Source organism: Gambusia affinis, linkage group LG14, assembly GCF_019740435.1.
Source record: "Gambusia affinis linkage group LG14, SWU_Gaff_1.0, whole genome shotgun sequence".
NCBI lineage: Eukaryota > Metazoa > Chordata > Actinopteri > Cyprinodontiformes > Poeciliidae > Gambusia > Gambusia affinis.
The window spans coordinates 9,871,148-9,891,887 of record NC_057881.1 but is presented as its reverse complement, the minus strand read 5'-3'; the positions used below and the strand labels follow the sequence as shown (position 1 = coordinate 9,891,887).

At 39.2% G+C, this 20,740-nt stretch overlaps 3 protein-coding genes and 1 long non-coding RNA gene across 6 annotated transcripts; 1 reads left to right on the top strand and 3 right to left on the bottom strand.

The window, feature by feature from the left end:
* Nucleotides 1-27: 27 nt before the first annotated feature.
* LOC122843100 lies at nucleotides 28-1,733 on the top strand. The gene is made up of 4 exons (XR_006372667.1): nucleotides 28-198; nucleotides 978-1,150; nucleotides 1,432-1,518; nucleotides 1,619-1,733. It is a non-coding gene; the product is annotated as an uncharacterized LOC122843100 (long non-coding RNA).
* On the bottom strand, nucleotides 1,141-3,877 carry s100s (S100 calcium binding protein S). 2 transcript variants are annotated; one of them, XM_044137600.1, is made up of 4 exons: nucleotides 3,814-3,877; nucleotides 2,142-2,188; nucleotides 1,769-1,922; nucleotides 1,141-1,560 (listed from the first exon to the last, which is right to left on the bottom strand). In XM_044137600.1, exons 2-4 carry the CDS (start codon nucleotides 2,153-2,155, stop codon nucleotides 1,393-1,395), a joined length of 336 nt encoding a protein of 111 aa, XP_043993535.1. In that variant the 5' UTR covers nucleotides 2,156-2,188; nucleotides 3,814-3,877; the 3' UTR covers nucleotides 1,141-1,392. The 2 variants fall into 2 exon arrangements, with proteins under 2 accessions (XP_043993535.1, XP_043993536.1); XM_044137601.1 differs by lacking the exon at nucleotides 2,142-2,188 and having other exon boundaries at nucleotides 3,814-3,862.
* A 1,507-nt stretch (nucleotides 3,878-5,384) lies between these two features.
* On the bottom strand, nucleotides 5,385-13,923 carry s100u (S100 calcium binding protein U). Of its 2 annotated transcripts, XM_044137593.1 has the most exons (4): nucleotides 13,764-13,915; nucleotides 10,145-10,275; nucleotides 9,010-9,303; nucleotides 5,385-8,973 (listed from the first exon to the last, which is right to left on the bottom strand). In XM_044137593.1, the coding sequence occupies exons 2-4, from the start codon at nucleotides 10,262-10,264 to the stop codon at nucleotides 8,737-8,739; spliced, it is 651 nt and encodes a 216-aa protein (XP_043993528.1). In that variant the 5' UTR covers nucleotides 10,265-10,275; nucleotides 13,764-13,915; the 3' UTR covers nucleotides 5,385-8,736. The 2 variants fall into 2 exon arrangements, with proteins under 2 accessions (XP_043993528.1, XP_043993527.1); XM_044137592.1 differs by having other exon boundaries at nucleotides 5,385-9,303; nucleotides 13,764-13,923.
* A 2,802-nt stretch (nucleotides 13,924-16,725) lies between these two features.
* On the bottom strand, nucleotides 16,726-19,729 carry s100a11 (S100 calcium binding protein A11). Its single transcript, XM_044137602.1, has 3 exons — nucleotides 19,571-19,729; nucleotides 19,349-19,488; nucleotides 16,726-17,024 (listed from the first exon to the last, which is right to left on the bottom strand). Exons 2-3 carry the CDS (start codon nucleotides 19,475-19,477, stop codon nucleotides 16,893-16,895), a joined length of 261 nt encoding a protein of 86 aa, XP_043993537.1. The 5' UTR covers nucleotides 19,478-19,488; nucleotides 19,571-19,729; the 3' UTR covers nucleotides 16,726-16,892.
* Nucleotides 19,730-20,740: the final 1,011 nt, after the last annotated feature.

The following is a 20,740-nucleotide window of genomic DNA, read 5'->3' as shown; positions in this document are numbered from 1 at the left end:
CCGCTAACGTCATAGCAATGTGAAGGAGACTCCTTCTTCTTCTTCTTGAAATGTATTAGCGGTGTGAAGAAAAAACAACGACGACGACGACTCCCCCAAGCTCGGCCCGTGAATGTTTTTTTTTCCTCCAGATGTGATGAACAGGTCTGGGGTATGCTCCGTGGAACAGCCTGTCTCAAAAAGCATTGCGGGCCAGACGTGAGATTTTTGTTTTTGTAATAATGGCGGATGAAGTAGGGACAAAAACAAAACAAAAAACAACAGCTGTAAATATAAGTATATTAAAATCTGGCTGTACAAAAATAAAAAAAAGTTTCATTATTTCGATTTTTAAGTAATCAAATAATGTAATTAATAATGTAATCAATAAAGGGGATTAAATAAGAGTTTTTTTTAAAAAATATTCTGCCATATTTAGAATTGAGCTTTATGGTTGCTAAGCAACAGGGTAGACGTCGAGGTCAGGGCGGGAATAAATCTGAAGATAGACCCTTCAATTTTACAACCTCTCACCAGGAAGAGAGGTTATCTCGGGGTTTTCGAAGGACAAAAGCCCCTAAATTCTAACATACAAGCCAACAGCGTTGCCAACATTGTGTTTTGGTGATACTGTTTGATAAAGCTGGGGCTATTTTGTGTTTTTCCTGACATAATGCATGTGTGGCTTGAAGAGCGGAGCTGCTGCAAATCAATTTTGTATTGCGCAAAATGAAAGTTCCTAACCATTCCTATATCAAAATAAATTTTTGTTGTTGTTGATTTACCTTTTCTAAGACCAGAGAAAATAACAAGACATTTTTGGAAAAATCAGACACCATGTCATCCATGTTGGTTAAATGCAATGTTTAATATTTTGAAGCACTGGTTATTTTCATAAAAGATTAAAAAATAGGTGCAACATCACCTATCTATCAACTCTGAGTACATTCAATGATATAATGATCTGAAACTTTATATATTCATATATGTGTTCACAGATACTCCATTGTGCAAGAAAGGATCAAACACACATCTCCAGTCTGGTGCCTTCTCATAACCTCCCCTACTGTAAAACTCAAATGAGTCGGAGCTGAAACGTGATGAAATAAACCCTGATGTGTACATTAAGTCTCTCGCTGCGCTGAGAGGAACTTGATCCGGATTAGCTGTGGTATGAATAACATTTGCATGGGGGAAAACAGCACCCCCACTGAATTCCTCATGTTCTGTGAACCCCATAAACTGAGCGCCGGACATCTCCTCTCATATGTGTTTGTAGTGTTTAGAAATTGCGTAAGACGAAAAGTGAAAAAAAAAGCCATCAGTTTTACAGTCCTTTCCCCCTCCTTCTCCTTTCTTTCGTCGTTGTCCTCCTCCTCCTCCTGTTTTTACTCCGGCCTCTCTTGCACAGTTTCAATTTTTCTTCGCCCCGTCTTCCGGTTTTGAATCCAGGAAGAAGTCATTGCAGGCCACTGTGAGGGCGCCCATCAGGATGATGAACTCTGTGAAGTCCACCTCGCCGTCGTTATTGGCGTCCAGGTCATTCATCACCTTCTCCACGGCTTCGTTATCTTTTGAGTTCTGTTAGAGACAGACAGAGTTAATAACATAAACTTGTTTTTTTAATGTGTGTGTGCAGGATTACAAAACTGCACAGGCTTGTCAGAACTTGCACATGAGGGTATAAATGTGCATACCTCTTCTTGTGTCACACATGTTTGCAAATGCGCTCTATCTTTTTCTTCACAACCATATACCATATTTATCCTCTGAGGCACTCTACACTTACCCCAAGGTAACTCCCCAGTTCCTCTGTTAGCAGCTCCTTCAGCTCGCCCCTGCTCAGGGTGTACTTATCGCCCTCCTTCCCCGAATATTTGTGGAAGGTTTTTATGAGCATCTGCATGGCACTCTCCAGGTTGGTACTGGGCTCCTTGGACATGCTGGAAGGTGGGGGGAGAAGTAGAAATTATTAAACTCTTGGATTAAATGCCCGCTCCAGCCTCTGCTTACATGTGTGGCCACATGGCAATCAGAGGTGAAGCAACCTCAAAGATGTAAAGACGGAGGGACAGGTAGACTGATGGATAGGAGGAGTGTGTGGTCACATTTTGGAATAAAGCTTCGGAGAAGCTTTACTTTTGCTGAACAGTCTTACACACATTGTGTCCGGCATCTTGAAGCGTCTTGTGCTGGACTCGTGGGGAGACTGTGCACACACAGACACAGATAAGTCACTGTCAATAATGTAAAGCTGGGACGTTTGAATCCAAGCAACTGATGCATGCCATTCGTCTGGTTATCTCTCTTGTAGGTTGCTCTGGTAATGAATGTAACGCTGTGGTAAAACACGTCTCCAATGCGACACCTAACACTTACATAGAGAAACTAAGGAGGCCAGTAACCCGAGGTGCCTGTGCAGAGTCTACCAAGCCATTCCCATAGATGCAATCATTAAGATGACCTAAAAAATACGGATAAATTAGCTCTACATGGCAACTAAACTCTTAGCATCCTTGTGCAGAATGTTTTGATACATATTCTCAAGTATTTATGTCTCATAATATTGTGAAGAAATAGGCTATAATGTTACTAAAAGAGATGATTAAGCTCTTAAAATATTTGTGAATAATTTCAACCTTGCAACTTCAAACATCTCATTATTTATACAAATGTTTCTCAACCATTTGTGAGTAACGTAGAGTAACGTAATAAAGTCACCAGAAGAGACAATTAAAATCTTGACATTTTTGTGCAGAATTTTATCTATTGTCAACTGCATCACTTCTGATGCAAGTTAGCTGCAAATATTTACATCATATAACCAACTTAACAGTTGCACAGACATACTTGTACATAATTATAATTTCAGCCTGATAACAATAAATATGTCACTTTTAACGTTCATTTTGTCAAGTATGTCTATTCTGTTTTACACATCTTCCATAGAAATGCAGAAAATAGTTATTTAAAGGCCTATATGTACAGAAAAAGTAGTTCTCTCTATAGGCTACAAGAACAAAATGGCTGCCTTCTTTTACTGCAGCCTTGGTTTGGGAGTTTTGATAATTTTTTCTTGAAATATGTTGCCAGAACTGTTTTTGCGCAGTAGCTAAAAGGGACCTGCTAGAAACACACAATAGTACTTTGGCCAAGTTTTTGTGAAGTATCAAGTATCCAGGCTTTAACTTTATTCTTTGTACCTTGAGTGAAGCAAAAGTATTCCTCTTATGGGCTATATACAGACATATAATCTATAAAATATATATTTTGTAATAAATACATGACCACAAAAGGCTAAAAAAAAAGAAAAAAAAAGAAAATCTGTAGATTTTTTTCAAAATATTTAAACTGCTATACTTTTAGAAATTAGGATTTTCTTATAATTATCTCTTGCATTAAGCTGCTGTCGGTTACTAGTTATTAGGTCTGATTAAGCTGCTGAGGGTTCAACACAAGGTTGGCTATCTGGAAAATCTATATGGTCATCCGTCTCACTAGCTGACACGATACAATAGATGCAGATCCTATCTGTAACACAACGCCAGACCTTCTGATAATGGACATACACTTAATGATGAAGAAGTTTAACCAGAGGGATGCAACCAGGTTGGTAATTTGTTGTGGAAATGTTTTGGAGGACATATTGAGGTATAAACTGGTATAACTTGTTTTATCTATCAATTTGCTGTCATTCTCCTCTTGTCCGTTCTCCCACAAACTGGACCTGTTCGGTTATCTACTTCAGCTGCACTGAATAGTTTGCAAGAAACCCTTTTATCAGCTGCAGAGGAAAAAGTCAAGAAAAGCAGCATGTCTCTGTGTCGGTCTTACCTGAGTGCTGATGGAGGGCCTCCTTTGTCTTTAAAGAGCAGCAGGGGACAGAGCCAAGGCAGAGATGGATGGGGAGAGAGCCTGCCAGTGGCTTAAATATCACCTGCTCCTCTCCTCCCTCCTCCTCCCGCTCCCCTAAACTTTATCACCCCTTTTGGACCTGAAGGTGTCCTTCCTCCCTTCTCCCATTCCACTCAGTTAAAAAAGATGGCAGAATATCCCTTGAACAACCATTTATGTTATCTATTGGGATCTTCTGCCATAAAACATCACAAAGTATGGCACAATTGTGGAGTGGAAAGACAAGAAACAAAGGTCTTTCAAAATATTTTACTTATAAAGTTCTGTAAAATATTGCATACGTTTTTTTATTCATCCCCGTTTTCTCTGATGCCCCTAATTCAAACTCAGACAGAATTGGGTGGAGAAGATCTCAACTGGACAGGCAGACACTGCAGGGTTATAATAGTTTGGGATTTTTTTTGGGTTAAATCCCAAAAAGTCACATTTTATTGTGACTTTTTGTTTGCCTAATTAAGCTAGTTTTGATTAGTATTTAGAGCGTGTTAGATCTTTTTATTAGTCATTACTAGTTAACTATTTTTTAGTTGTAGTTGCTTTTTTATTAGTTACATTTGAAGTTTTAGTTTTTCATACTTTGGTTAATTTTTAAAAGGTCAAAGTTTTGCATTATGATTATTTGTACATCAATTGGGTAACGAAGACTCAACAAAATTTGTATTATTTGATAAAAGAAGATCATTCCTGCCCACAACTATCACCATCTACAACAACTTCAAAGATTTTTTTTTATTGATATGAGTTACAACAACATTTATTTTCCCTTTGGGATTCATAAAGTATTTCTGAATTTGAATCTGAAGAAAAGCATTTCCATGTTTTACCATGGGAATGAAATATTCAGATTTATTTCCAGTGTTAGTTTGCTACACGGCAAATATGGAAATACATAAATATTTTGTATTTTATTCAACAATTTTTTTTGGGGGGGAGGCATTTTTGGAAAAAAAAGGTAAACTTTGCAGTTTAATAGCTCTTGCTTTGACAGATTCTCCCACCAGGAGGCCCTCTGGCCCTCTTGGCTGAATCTATTATTCATTTTCTTCTTGCAAGACTTTCGTTTTAAGTGTGTTTCTTGTTTTACAACCCAACCTTGCTTCAAACTTCAACACAAAGTCATGTCTGGCTTGTTAGTGTGATTCTTGGTCTTCGTGTTCCGGTTTTTTTCACTAATATTCTCAAACAAACCGCAGAGACCTTCACAAAGCAGCTGGACTCATAATGAGATTAAATAACATGCAGGCAGAGTCTATTTACTAAGTAGATGACTTCAGAATGCTGTTGGTTGCACTGCATTTCAGAAAAGGACATCAGAATAAACAAAGCTGAATGTAAATTCACGCCACTTGTTTCATATTTATGTTAGAGTTTGAAAACCAGGGAACTTTCATGTTTAACTTCTTGGGTAAACATTACATTGTGTTGGTCTATTAAATGAAATCTCACTAAAATATTGACGTTCGTGTGAATGAACACGCCACACACTGAAAACATGTTACGGTCACAGTTTTATTCTATTTTAGCCAGTATGTAGATTATAAGAAACAAAAAACGATACAGCATTACGTATAAAATAAGAGAACAGTAAAGCTCACTGGGCATGACAGTGGACTGATGCGAGTCCTTCTGCCAAAAACACACACACACACACACACATACGCACTCCTAGAAAATAAACAAGGTAAGGCCTGCACGGCATCCTGGGAAACATCCCACTATCCCAAACATTTTGACCCCAGTAGCCATAAAGTCACATTTGTATATTTATATACACTTGCTGTTCCAGTTTGGGGATTAATAACTTTTATCTTCATCTGCTGTATCAGAGAATGAGTGAGATTCATTATGTGGCAATGCAAACACTCCCTGCTGCGCTCCAGTTACAGTATGTTTCTATAATCATTTAAAAGCTGGGTGGACTTTTACTATGGGACACAAAAATAAAGCAGCATTATAAAGAGTTAAAAGGATGATGGCTTCAAATGAAGAATATTGATTAGAAATCATCTCCCAGAAGATGTTGAGTCTAAGTGTGCTCACATTAGGCTGGAGTCCAGTGGTTGTGCAATTTGGTAAACCACCTTATGTACCTTAACTGAGCTGTCACAGGCCCTTATGAGATCAGTCCCAAAAAGTACCAACATGCATTAAAAAAAGGAAGACATTTCCATAAAGATGTTATAATAAAACCACCAAAAAAGTCCAGGAAGTTTGTTAGAGGCAGCAGGAAGCAAAGTGCACTGTGAGCGTAAAAGTTGCACCGAGTTAGTGTAAATGAGAGTATTTACAATGGGAGTGCCTCAGTGAGGCAAGGCGATCACATGATCTGTGCTTATTTATCTTTCTCATTTTCACTGGGCACTTGAATGAAGTACTGCCTGCTCTGATTGGGAACAATCTGTAATGTTTTAGTAGTGTGTGGAGGAGTAACAAGCTGCGGAAATGCAACAATTGAACAGAATTTGGTGCTTTGGCAAGTAATCGCTGCAGTGGTTCAATGATGAGTTAATAAATTTTAAAGTTAAATGTAATGAAGAAAGAAAAACTTGATTAGCAGTGGAAAATAATTGTGAAATGGCTTATAAGACAAAAGGGAATATGATACATTAGGTGTTGTTCCTTGATTTAAAGAGGCACAACCACCGGCAGGCATGAAGAGCAACCCCATATCCAGGATTACTTTCATGCAATTGTTTGCATCTTTGGGCGTGTGACTCGTGAAATCCCTAATCCAGTAATTTCCCAATGCCTAATGCCCTTAGGATCCCGTTGCAGGGTGTTCAAAAGGCACAAAGGTGTGACCGACAAAGCATAAGAACAAACAGCTGGAGTTCGAACCAACAACAGTTTAGAAAATAAAGGTCAGGCTGTAGCACTGCTGAGTGTTTAAAGAAGCAGGTCACTAATAACCTGCTGCAGCTTCATAACTAGATACCTAAGATTTCCAATAAGATGAGTTTTTAGGCTCCTTGGTGGTTTGTTGCAGTCGTTTTTCTTTCCACACGTATCGGGGGGGATAAAGTTGCACAAGTACCTTTTCTGACCTGGCCTGCTAATCCCCAGCCCACTCCCACAGGACTATTCTGGGCTCCCTTTTTGACCTTATTGGTCCTTTAGGTGTAGATTCCCTCTCAGTGACTTAATTATTTAACCGAAGGTCACACCCAACGCTCCAGTTCCCAGTTAATGTCGGAGTCTGAGTTAAGGGAACACACTGAAGGCAACAAACAAAGAAAAAGTGAGGAAAAGAAATTTGGCAATGAGAAAACAATTAAGATAAGTATGCAGAACTTTAACAAATTAGTTTGTTTATTGTGTTGTTAAATTAGCCACATCACTAAGTTGGAGAAAAATACAAAAAAGTGATTTAAGTGCAACCCATAAAGGAATATTTGGACATGTTTACAGGGACAAATTGGACAAAAACAAAGTCAAAATTGAGATAACCAACTTAGCTGCAAAGTAGTAAAAAAATAAGTGGAATTTGTGTACAACTCTTATAATGGGATTTAAAGCACCAGTACAGAAAACAGACTATTATCTACACATTATAATATTGCAGATATGCTGGATTTTAAGCCAGTTTTAGAGAGAAGTACATGAATTTTCAGACAAAAATTCCAACATCAAGAGAAAATTTTCAATTTGTGCTTAAATTGAAACACCAAAATGCCTATTTCAAAGTACAAATGCTGCAACACACCCTGCTAACAGAGGACTGGAGCAATGGCTCTGCCTCAACATTCATATTAATCTAATAAGCTAACAATTCAAATTTAGGTTCCATGTTTGTTTGTGGTGAAGTGGAATTGACTAAATAAGAATATTCCTGTTGATTTGTGATTTTACTAAAACTCAAAACTTTCACCTGCCAAGTAAAATTGAATGTGACATTAGCCCATCCGAGAAGCGGAAAGTAGCTATTCTGTATCTGTCTTTCCACTTCTGCTAAATGTATAAGCTAACTTTAAAATCTGGTTTGTATCTTTCAATTTAGTGTCAAGCTACTGAATATTTATAAAGCATATTTAAGTGCACCAAATACAAAGATATTTTCAAGTTAAACAACAACAATAATATACTATCAGGGTATAGAAGAAGCTAAGCTAGTATGGAAAAACAGCTATTAGCTTCAGAAGCTAACATAAAATTGTTTGTATGAAATAAAAAACAAGGGCTCACAATGTAATCAGTAAGATTTACCAGTGCCTGTTAATTTTCTTACCCTGATTATTATTTTTTAATGTTAAATTTGATCAGAATCAAGCATTTGGTAAGTTCATTTGATGCAAATTTTGGTTAGCAAGTTCCCAAAATGTCTCGTTATTCCTTTAAGTCACACGTGCCTGGCAAAGTGATTGCTGCCAAGTTTTACAAAAGAACCATTTCGCTCTACTGTTAGTGGAAAAGTGACAGAAAGTGAAAAATTCCCAGATAGAGAATGCATGGGTGGATGGAAGGCCTTTGCATTGTAGTGGTAAGTTAAGATATTTCAGTCAAGTGTGCAGGAAAATCATAGTTTTCAGGGAATCTTTCACATGGATACTGCATGCACATTAAAGTAGACAACTGCATGCTGTCATTGTACACCATCATAATGAGGTAAATGTGCTATATAGTGGGATGCACATCCTGTACATATAAACATAGTGGTAAAAGTAGTACAAAGCTACTGTCATGTACATAATCATATATATAGAATAGTGTTTCTGTTGTGTTTAAACTGTTGTATTTTACTGTATATAAAAATAGTGGCTTTCCAAATTATTTTGGAATTAATGTTACGTTTCTCTGCAGGGTTGATTTCTGTAGTGTGATTTAGGTGAAGGAGTGGATTGTCCCCTATGAAGACGCCTCTTCTGTCTTCTCCACTACGTCCTTCTCAGCAGCAGCAGGCGACTTCTCTGTTGGCTCCTCCGCTTTTGGTGTTTCCTCAGCTTTTTCTGGCTCCTTCTCTGTAGCTTTTACCTCTGCCTCTGCCGACGCAGCTGCTTCCACCGTAACTGCCTCTGGCTTGGTTTCCCCCTCCGCCTTTGCTTCTACCTTTACCTCAGCGTTTGTGCCCGCTTTTGCTTCTACCTTTACCTCAGCGTTTGTGCCCGCTTTTGCTTCTACCTTTGCCTCACCAGTTGGTTCTGCCTTTGTTTCGTCGTTTTCGTTTGGTTTTGGTTCCCCCTTTGGCTCTGCGTTCTCTTTTGGTTGCTCTGCTGCGCCATCAGAGGAGCTTTGCACCACTGGTTGGGATGCATTGTTTTCTGCAGGTTCCTCTTTGCTGAGGACACGCTGCTCACTGAGCGAGCAGGCCAGGTAGCCTACTAGCTTCATGTATTCCTCAAAGCCAACCTTGCCATCAGAGTCAGAGTCTAGTCCCTGGCTCATAGTGTTGATTGCTTCCTTGCTGTCTGCACCCTACAAGTTGGACATACACAACCACAAGTCAGTCAACAGTAATAGTGAGCAAAAGAAGCCAATACTCTTGACGAACACTTCAGTCATAACATAGGCTACCTTCACATAGTAGATAAATGTAACCCAAGTTCGCTTTTGTGCTGCTTTTTCAACCTTTACCTGGCTTTTTCACAGCAGTCTGAATGACCCAATTCCGATCTTTTCACCTCCTTAGAAATCCAATTTGTGCCACTTCTATGTTTGGTGCTAATTCGGATGCATATCTGGCTCTTTTTAAAGCATTTTTCTGAATGGTCATGCCACATTTTATCCAGCTTTTACATCATTCAGACATGGTAAATCTGGATGTAAACAACAACTGAAAATTAGGATTATAAACTTATGATTGACGTTTGTGGCTCTGAAGCGCATCACATCACAATCCCACCACTTCACATGTAAACAAACTTCCCTACAGAAGTTGCAGCCGAAGCTCCACAAAAGGTTGTTCCATTGGTTTTACATTCTTCATAAACGGCTCCTTCCATGCTGTGTGACGTCAACAGTCTTTGTCTGCACATGCAGGCCAGTTTGGGGTTGTAAATCGTTCACACAAAATCCTTATTGCAATTAGCAGTCTGAACAACCACGCAAAACAAAACTAAAACAAAAAAAAAGAACAAGACCTCCTGTGTGAACGTAGCCTTAGTTATTTTTGGAACATTTTCTGAGACTCATCCACTACTTTCACACAACAATTTGACTAATATTCACAACACACATCTTAGAACTGGTGAGTCTCACAAAAACTATCGGTATGAATCGGTTACATAACAAACTGTTCAAGGAAGTTTGCTCTGACCGAAAGGATGTTGCCGAGCTGGGATGAGACGAGGTTTTGAAACTCTTTCTTTCCTAGACTCTCTTTTCCTTTGGATGACTTCAGGAAGGTTTTCACCACAGCCTGGATGGCACCCTCCATGACTCCCCTGTCTGGGATACAAGAAGACATATTCGTTAGAGAAACAGATTAGATTAATATCTATCCATCTTTCAGTCCGTTTGTGTATAACCTTTGATCTGAAGCTTTTTAAACCTTTCAAAACTCCCAACAGGAACTAAAATGCAAACAGTAAAACCTGGTGCAACTCATGTGGTGCTCTACCAATCAAAATTGGATGTGCGATTGACCAAAACAAACAGCTTCCAGTTAAAAGTTTGAAAACCAGTAGGATTGACAAGTGACCAGACTAAAGAATACCAATAATAGCTTATTTTTCTCTGCATTTTCAACTAAGCTGTGTGTAAAACATTTAATGAGACAATCATCAGAAGTGCAAATAAACTGTTTATATACAAGGCGGCCATGTTGTATTTTGAGGATATAGTTAAGAAAACCAAACAAGCAAACAAAAAGAAAAACTCAGACTTGGAATTTTAATTTCGGGCAATTTTTATTTTATCTTTTACATTTTCTGCCTTGAATTTTTCGACTTTAAGTTACAATTTGAACACAAGCAGTGCGGTGCAAATGTATAAGTATTTTCTTTTTCTCTTTTATTTTGTGACAAAAACTTGCTGTACAACTTTCCGTTTTAAAATATCTGTTAAAATACCTTGAAGACCAAGAAGTCACTTTTCTGAAATTGTTTGGGAACCACTTATCTAGATAAATATCGAGCTTTAAATCATATTTTTTCAGACGCTACATCTTCTGAGAAAACTGACACCAAAGTTTTTTGTTTCAGTTGTCAGACTCCTGAGCTGCGGCTGGGGATGAACAGTGACGTGAGATAAGTGGAAAAGGTGAGAGGGAGTCTGACTGAGAGACGAGCTGTGATGGACAATGGCGGCTCTGATCTTTGATAGGTCATCTGATCTTTCTAAGCTACCAGGTAAGCTTGGATTACCAGAGGGATTACCTAGTCCTTGTCTGCCCTTCTGTCTCTCTCCCTCTCCGTCTTCCTGTCTGTCCCTCATTGTACTCCAAGCCTTCCTCCGATGCACAGATAATCTTCACGTGTTGCACAGACTGAAACTAGCCAGTAAGGACGACACATTTGCGGGAATTCCTCTCATTGCTCTCTGCGGAGATCGCTTAGACAGGAATTTACAGGCTACACCTCCGAGCTTGTTGTGCCCCGAAGCACAGAGACGACGTTCGTTGAAGGCAAACACGCTCGGCAGTCAGTTTCGGTATTCAAATGCTGCAGAGCAAATAAACAGCGCGGGGAGAGACTGTTGACTCTTTGTTTTAACAAGGATGCAGAAGCACACATAGACAGCGTATTGACATACGTTCCTGGTGTGCATGTCAGGCTGAAAGACAAGCAGTTTCCAAAGAGCACATTAAGTATTACCAGTTAGTGACGTTATGCTGATAGAATGACAAGGACCTAAGAGCTGTTCAATCTAACATTTCACTTCTCTCTTTTAGGTTTTTTTTTTTAAACGTTTAACACCAGTTCATTAACCAGCAGCCACCATTTAGAGTCTCCAGTGTAACCCATCAATTACACGGTTCACTAGGGAGCCAACACTAGTGCTTTCCTCTTTAATTTTAGAATTAATGTAATTTAATAAATTGCCAGGTCAAGTTTCCTCATTTGGCCTGGCAAAAACATCTTATCCTTACAGGAAAATTGTTTATCTGCCGTCATTGGTGGCCATGCTAACTAGCTTTAGCACTCATTTCAGGCTATGCTAGCTGAAGCAAGAGGGTGGAGTGAGCAGCGCTACAGGGAGGGGTGATTGACAGCCCTAAGACTTTCCTTCTGGCTCTGACTGGTTGTTTCTATTTAACACTGGGAGAACGCAGAGAAACTGGATTTTTTTCACAGATTATCTGTCTCATACCAGATATAATAGCAGACAGTTTCAAGAAATATCTAAAAAAATACCTATACATTTTTTCTAAAAGTTACATACTGTTGCTTTAATAAGGTATTTACCAAAACAACAACAAAAATAACAACAACCCCCTCCCCCCCAGAAACATATGATATACATAAAGATAAATTAGGAACAACCATTTTGTGTTTTGGTACTGTAACTTTTCATTTTTGAGGCAGGGCTGCCCTGTCCTAACAAAGTTTGAAGCTGTAATATCTGTAAAGTATTGAAATATTAGTTGTGGTCAACTTTCTTGTGCCAGTCTTTTCAATCATCTCCTGGAGCTTATGAAACTCACTAAACTCTACAGGAGTTTTAGTATGGAGGCTGACGGAGGGAGAATGTGGTCAATGAAATATGTCAAATATATCACTAAATATTGTATCCAAGTTGCCTTTTACAGTTACAAGCTTCTAAAGCATCCAAGAAAGCTTACTACGCCTTAGCCCGACTTTGCAAATTGGACCCAGAAAAAAATGAGTAAAAGCTGCGTGACCACTCCTAGTTGTCAAAGTAATCCAAACAATTAAAGTGATCCTGAGCTCAGCTGGGACTTTAGGGGACTTCTTCCTGTGCCTGACACGCCCTTCCAGCCCTGAGTACACAGGGGCCTTAACTGACGGCTCGGACCCACACACACATCATCCAGCATTCTTCCGACACTGTATACTTTCTATGAACTAGTATAGATAAACATATTCCCCACATTCAGAAAGAAAATAGCATCCAATTCAGTCTATTCAATGTCATTTACCTACTCCTTCAAGAAAAAAAACAGAGCAAAACACAACAGCGCAAATAATTAAACGCAAAGTCCTACAACCGAGAGTTTCGCCTTTCGCCGCAGAGACCCAAAGGGGGGATTGGGTGTTGCGTTTCAAAAAGAAGAAGAAGAAGAAGAAAAACAACGGGTAAACGTGATACGGTCCATGCACAGAGTAATGACAATACTACCGCTGGTGTGGCATGAAATATTAACAAGTCGGGCTGTGGCTATAAACAGCGGAAAGAGCCACTGTCTCCCACTTAAGTAAAATCCACGCATCCAGACCCGTGGGTGTGCGTAAGGACTCATAATTAACAAGACGGATTGTTTTAAAAACTAATAAATAAATAGATAAAGAGAGAAAATTATGCAAGTTGTTACTCTCGGCTTCCTGGTCAATAAAAGCAGGACGTAAAAGTTGCGCCTTTTATTCACGAACACCCGTGGGGTGTGTTAGGTTCACCTGGATTTTGCAGCTGATAACTCGGTTCAAATCTATTTTAAAGTATCTTCAAGCAAATCTGATATGGGTGTAAGCGCAGTGAGAAACAAAAAAGCGGCAAATATAAATTAAATAGTTGGATTTTTCTTTCTATAGAAGCGCAAATTGGGCCCCAAAACTTTGTAGGACAGCAGCCAGTGAAACAGCGGGTCCTGCAGTCAGACAGGAGCAGGGAGCCTCTTGCGGGAGTTTATCGAAACGTGGCAACAGGAGAGAGGAAAAAAAGGAAAAGTAAAAAAAAAAAAAAATTAAAAAAAGAAAAACGCCGCTCCTACGCAGGAAACACTTACAATAAACCAAAAGGAAAACATCCAAACTCACCGTTTTCCGTCTGCGGGAGAAGATAACTGTGTAAAATGTGCGCCAAAAGTGACTTTCGGAGCAGTCCTCCGCCTTTTTTCTGCGCTGCTTTGAGCCCTGCGGACTTGCCAAACTAGTAGGACTGCAGAATCTCTTCCGTGATTTGGGTTCGTCCCCCCCCCCCCACCCGTCCTTAAAAGTTTTCCCCCTTCACAAGTCAAAGGGCGTGTACCTGGGAGAGCAGAGGAGTGGAAGACAGCGACCCTGACAAGCAGGGAAGGAGATGGAAATAAAAGCAAAAAAATAAATAAAAATACACTGAAAGTTGATTTTTCTTATTGTTTCATTATTTAGACGTTTCAGGTTATTGTTCAGCTGATAAGCCAGCTGTTCCGCGTCATGCGTGATTTCCTCATTTTGCGGCTTGAAGCAGCTTCATCTGCTGGGACGGAGAGGCAGGGCGGGTGGGATGACTTCATTTTCATTTCGCTTCTTAAATCAACTTTAAAACACAAATTTTTAAGCCACCACCCAAAACTTTATTTTGTTTTTAAGTTATGAGAATTTATTTCAAAACGTGTGAAATGATGAATTGCATTAAAGCAGAACTGAAATGCAGACTTTGATCTGAGTGAGGGCAGTTTTATTTTTCTTTCATATTTGCTTTAACTCTGATACCCTGAAATATGATTCAACACACCCACATGCATTTATGTAGGCCATCTAATTAAGCGATCCCACCTGTTTGTAATTTAGTCTGAATATAAATCCAGCTTTTCTTTCAGATATTTAAGTAACATTAGTGAACAAACAGCTTTATGAAAAACAAATACTTCAGGCAGTTTTATGCAAAATTAGGTTATAAAATAATGCGCCAAACTCTGGCTAATACTATTTCTGGATATATTATCACAAATAAAGGTAACAAAATAGTTTTTAAAATATATTTGCAAAGAATGTACAAAATAGGAAATTATTCATGTTGGAACAAGGAATATTGTTTTTGCAGTCCAACTTCTGTTGTTTTCTGGCCTTAAATAATAACATATATGTATTAAATTAAATATTTCTTGTCCCGCAGTGGGTAAATGGAGACGTACCAGCAGCGAGTTATTTTTTTCAGCTGGAACAAGAAAGCTTGTCAGAGTTGATGGAAAGATGGAGCTAAATACAAGCGTGACCCTGGAGCAAGAATACTAAACACAAAGTCAGATATACATTAGATCAAAGCATATTCATGAGGTAGAATGGCCTAGTCAAAGTCTAGACCTAAATTTGAGAATCTGTAAGTTTTGCTGATGTAGTTGGAGCAAAACAATGAAGTACTGGTTCAGGGGAGCTGAACACAGCTGCAATATAATACTTTTATTAATAAAATCCCCAAGAACCATGCATGCTCAGACTTTCTCTACCGAATAACTCGTCGATTTGTGTTGGTCCATCATACCCCCCCACCCTGCTCCCACCCCCAAAAAACACCTTAAAGTTTATGACTGTAACGTGAAAAATTGTAGAAGAGTTCAAGGGTCATGAACACTTTAAAAGAACCACTGGATTTCAAACAGGTGCTGTGAAAATACAGTGGCCAACTTTTAGCCAGCTTAGATTTTGAATACAAGCGAATGGAACAAAGTGGAATATATTTCGTGTGGGGTTGTTGCCAGATTCTTTTACAACCATGTAAAAAGTTTTACACCCGCAGATCTTATCTCAGTAAGTGAGGCGTGGCTAACCAGATGCTTATCTGCAGAAGCGCCCGCACTACAAAAACTTACCAAGTAATTTGGCCTGGTTTCTAGTGAAAATCTCTCAGTACGCTTTAAGTACGACAAAACTGACTTACAAGTAACTTTTCAGCACTCTATAGGAGCTAGTTTTAAGCAAATAATTCCTTAATATTGACGGAAAATGTGCTAGTTATAAGTGAAATAATCAGCCAGTGGAACAAGACATTTTAACTAATATTGGGAAAATGTCTTATTTTACTCTTTAGTCAGTATTAAGGAATTATTTACATAAAACAAGCTCCTACTTCTTGCTAAAAATTTACTTGCAAGTTAGTTTTGTTTTCACACGTACTAAGAGATTCACATTAGAAACTAGACCAGAAGTACTTAAGATGTTTTTGCAGTGCGCCTGCAAACGGACAGACAGACAGACGTTCCCATTTCAACCGTTTCTGTGACTCATCCGACCATCGTCCGTCCCTCCCACGCTCACATCTTCACAGGACGAGGGGGCGGGGGGCTGTAATTTGGATACAAAGGTCACATTTACCTATCGCGCTGAAAAAAGGCGCACTCTCACAGTCAGGCCAGTAGAAAATTAAAACAGGCCCATAGGCAATGAAACGGCGGGGGAGCATTCCTGCACACATAACTCTGTCTAGACATTTAGAGTTAATGCTGAAATGACCCGTTTAAGGAAAACACAATAGGATGCATTTGGGTCACTCGTCGCCGTCCTCACTGCTGCACTGCAAAAACACAAAATATTACCAAGTATTTCTGGAGCAAATATCTTAGTACAGTTGAATTGAGACAAAAACTAACAAGTCACTTTTTAGGAGGATAGGAGATTGTTTCAAGTCAATTATTCTTTAATATTGGCAAATAATTTGCTTATAACATTGGAAAATGTCTTTGAAATAAATGAAATAATCTGCAAGTAAAACTAGCCCCTTTTCATCAATATTGAGGAATTGTTTACTTAAAACAAGTTCCTGTTTCTTTATGAAAATTTACTTGTAAGTTGTTTTGTCTCAATTCAAGTGTACTAAGATATTTGCACTAGAAACTAGACATAAATACTTGCAGTGTGGACAATAATGCTATGCAACAGGCAGCTTTATGGAGCACTGTAAGTGTAGGACGGCTGCAGACTTTTTAAGATTACAAGCCCTTAAATCACTACAGCTCCAATGTAAGCTTGCTGGAAATCATATAACGCGGTGAATGAATGACAGCAGAGTCGAAGCTGGTGGTTCAGGGTTTAAAACAACAGAGGCTTTAATTCAAAGTTCCTCCCATCAAACAAATGGTTAACTATGCAGTTACACATGTGGCTCTGGCACAGAGAGATAAAAGAAATCAGATGCCCTCTCCTCCGTTTACAACAGGTGAATTAACCGAGCCGCCTGGGTCGGGTCTATTAGCTGAAGCCTCCCTGTTTTCTCGCCAGTATTCCAATCAGCTGCCAGAATTCGGAGAAGGTCAGCTCCCCGTCGTTGTTTTCGTCTATGGAGCTCATGAGCTGGTCGATGGAGGCGGGGTCACTGGCGTTCTGCGGGCAATCACAGATGAGACGCAGATCAATATAGAGCAGAAACCGAGAAACTAAATTACTTTATGATACTCAGTTACACTTTAATGGGTGTTGATAAGTTGTTAGTCGGCTTCAGTGCATTTTAAACTTGTATTTTCTTACGGTGATTGCACAAATTTAGAGGTTTTTAAAGATGGAAAACATCGTCCTAGTTGTAAAGCCTGGCTCAGAGAACAGACTTTAAAGTAATTCTGTTAGTTTTTAGCAAAATTAGAACCAAAACATTTTAAAGATCTGCTGTTATGTCACTCAGGTCTTCTGGTTCTGGTTCTGCTCTGCATCCCCAGAACCAGAACCAAACACTGGAGAAGCAGCATTCAGCTTCTACGCACCACAAATCTGGAACAAATGTCTAGAAAACTGCAAAACAGCTGAAACACAGAGTGCCTTTAAATCCAGAATAAAAAGACAACCGATTAGAGTTGCCTTGGATTTAGAATAGCTGGAACATTGATCAATATATTTTATATGTATTGATAATCGATGATGGCATTTGTCATATCATTTGTGACGTAAAGTGCTTTGATTTCGCTTGTTGCTGAAATGTGTAATACAAATAAACCTGATTTACAGACATGAATGAGGTGCATGAGTTTATTGTGTATTTTCTCTAATCCATGCAGGGTCAAATATTTTGCAACCACACAAACACACACACACACACACACACACACACACACACACACACACACACACACACACACACACACACACACACACACACGCACACCTTTACTGGTATTTGGTTAAATGGTACCCAGTAACTTGCACCACAAAGACACTGTTTGCAGCCATGAACAAATTTCCGTCAGGATTTCTGACGGATTTTAAATATAGAAGCTTAATGTTGATTTATTAATTCCAAAACCAGTTCTGATTTATGTTTTAGGTCTTTGGATTAAACCTGAACTACGACCCTCAGAATAAACTAAATCAGTTTGGACAGAGGACCAGACAGGAAGCTGGACAGCGACAGTCACTTTGACATCAACGTTGAGCCCAAGACAGAATCTTCTACTCCAAAATCAACACCTTCGAAATGTTGAACTCAGTACATAAACTAAATAAAGGTTTAGGAATTAAACAAGACAGAGATTCTTGCTTGTTGGCCCAAACGAGGAGTAAAAATCCAAGAACACTGTTACAAGGGGGGAGCATCATGCTGAGGGGCTGTTGTGAATTTTTAAAATGGATAAAATAATAAAAACTACACAATTTCATCTCAAATCAACAACTAGATGTTTGGATTTTGTACACCGGCTGTTACAACTCAACAATGATCTCAAACATTTCAGAACTGATTCTGGAAAGAATACACAGAGTTGGAAGGTTCTGGAATGGTCCACTATAGAGGACATGCTTGGACTAGATGCTCTAAATTTAGATCTGGTCCAGCAGGAATTACACCAGGAGCTTTTTGATGGCATCTGGTCGAATTATTATTATTTATTCAAATATTAGCAGCGTATATTTATACTCCAGCTTGTTGATTTGATGCATCATCCTCAGCAAAAAGATCAATTCAAATGTATAATTAGCACAAAACCTGTGTCACAATCAGGCTCTTGGTGAGTTAGCCTCCTAACGGGAACTACATGTCAGCAAGAACAGGAAAATGAAGTTAAACCTGAAACGCCTTCAAAACTTAAATGTTAATTGAACAAAAATAATAATGTTGTACTAAAAAATAAGTCCTATTTTACAATGAGTAGATTGTAATTCAATAGTTTTTGCATTAATACTTTGTTCAACACATTTAGTGGATATTTTTGTATAAATATTTATGTTTGCACCAATACTTTTTTATTTTTGCAGCTGATTTTTAGGGAATTGCTCAAAACTGCAAAAGTAGAAGATTGTACAAATGTTTGTTTTTGTAAAATACAACTCTGGAAAAAATGAAGAGCCCAATGCACTGAAGCCCATTGAAAACCTCCCACCAAATATTAATTTCTGGACTGAATTAAAACATTAGTATTGTTGTTTCTAAACAAATATCAACTTGTTTTCTTTGCTTCTTCTTCATTATTTTGACCATTTCTTGTTTTCTGATAATAAAAACTACATTTTTGCTTGGTACTTCAGACATGCTGTCAGTAGTTCATAGAAAAAAAGAACAATGTTCTTTTTTACTGAAACAAACCAATAAAAAGTAAAATCGGAGAAACTGATCATTTTAAGTGGTCTCTTCATTTTTTTTGCAGAGCTGTATTCAGAGCCATCAAAGGTGGAAACAAATATCAGCAGAGAGAGAGACAATAAATGCAACTGAAGAGACAAACCTTGACGAAGTTGGGAAGCTGAGAGGTCACCAGTTTGTGAAACTCGTCTTTACTCAGCGTGGAGGAGGACCCCTCATTCCCAGCGTACGCCTTAAACTGGGAGACGATGGTGGTGATGGCAGCTTCCATGGTGGCTTTTGCTGTGAATAAAACCAGTAAAAACTAAGAATGCATTTCTTTTTTTTGTGTAATAAAAACCAGAATCAGCAGCTGATGTTTTACCTTGATGAGTTTAGGCTGAGAAGCAGCAGAAGAGGTGCGAAGGTCCTTTCCTCCTCATCTCTGTCCATCTCTCTAAATATACACGCTTCATCTTCATCGCCGGTGCACACATCAGCGGAAAACCCCTCGTCGTCACTCCCCTCCTGCCCTCATCTGTCGGATTTCCATGACATCAAACAAAAAAGAAAGGGGAAAAAAAAGGGAAACAGCAAACTGCCACGCTGACCTACAAAAGGTCACAGCGGATCCTGACGACTGGACAAAACGCCGCTTGAGTTCGTCTGCAGAGATAGCATCAGGCGAGTCCAATCAACTGACTGAATCGTGCATTATAAGCAATAATTAGTTTACACAAAACATGACTCAAATAATGGCACCGAGGTCCAACACACCCTCTGTTGTCTAAAACTGAACACACTCAAAACAACGACAGAAAATATGCTTATTAGGTGTTTGCAAAACCTAGTGAGTAGCTAGCTTCCCCCCCCGCCCCTTCTTCATGTGTTAGTTATTGGGATGTAAACTTTTTAAAATCAAAGCAAACGCCATTACAGGGAGGGAGCGGTGAATCTGTGCCGAAGCCTCTAAATTGCCTGGCTGTGCTATTCAAAGAATGGCAAGCTCTGTCTGCGCTTTGGAAATGAATGACTTGTTCTCGTTCATCAGCATATCAGCTGGGTGATATCAGCGGAAGCCAACATGGAGAGCGTGCCTTTAGTCGAGGCGTGTAAACGCTTCAGCTGGGCATCACAGCTGAGATAAAAGATGCCAGTCATGCCATCAGCTCCTGTTTCCAGCACTCAGCGAGTCAGAGGCGGTGTGTGTCACACTGGGCTGGGTGGCTCCAGAGTTCTTATTGCTGGGAATTGTAGCCAGTTAGTGTACAAACCAGTGCAGAAGTTTATACACTCCGATCATGCAGAAGTAGTTCAGTTTTCTTCCAGCTTGGAACAGAAAAAGACTTAAGTGCTCCAGTTTTGGACTGCTACTGTCCTGCGTCTCTGCTCCAACACAACGGAGTGAAAAGACAGAATTACCTCTTTGGCACGTCAGCAAGTTCTGCAAAAGCTGAATAATTGACCGCTAATTTGATTCAGGTGTGTGGGAGCAGGGATGCATCCAAAAGCCGCAGGACAATGGCACTTGAAGACCCCTGATCTTGTTCTTTCC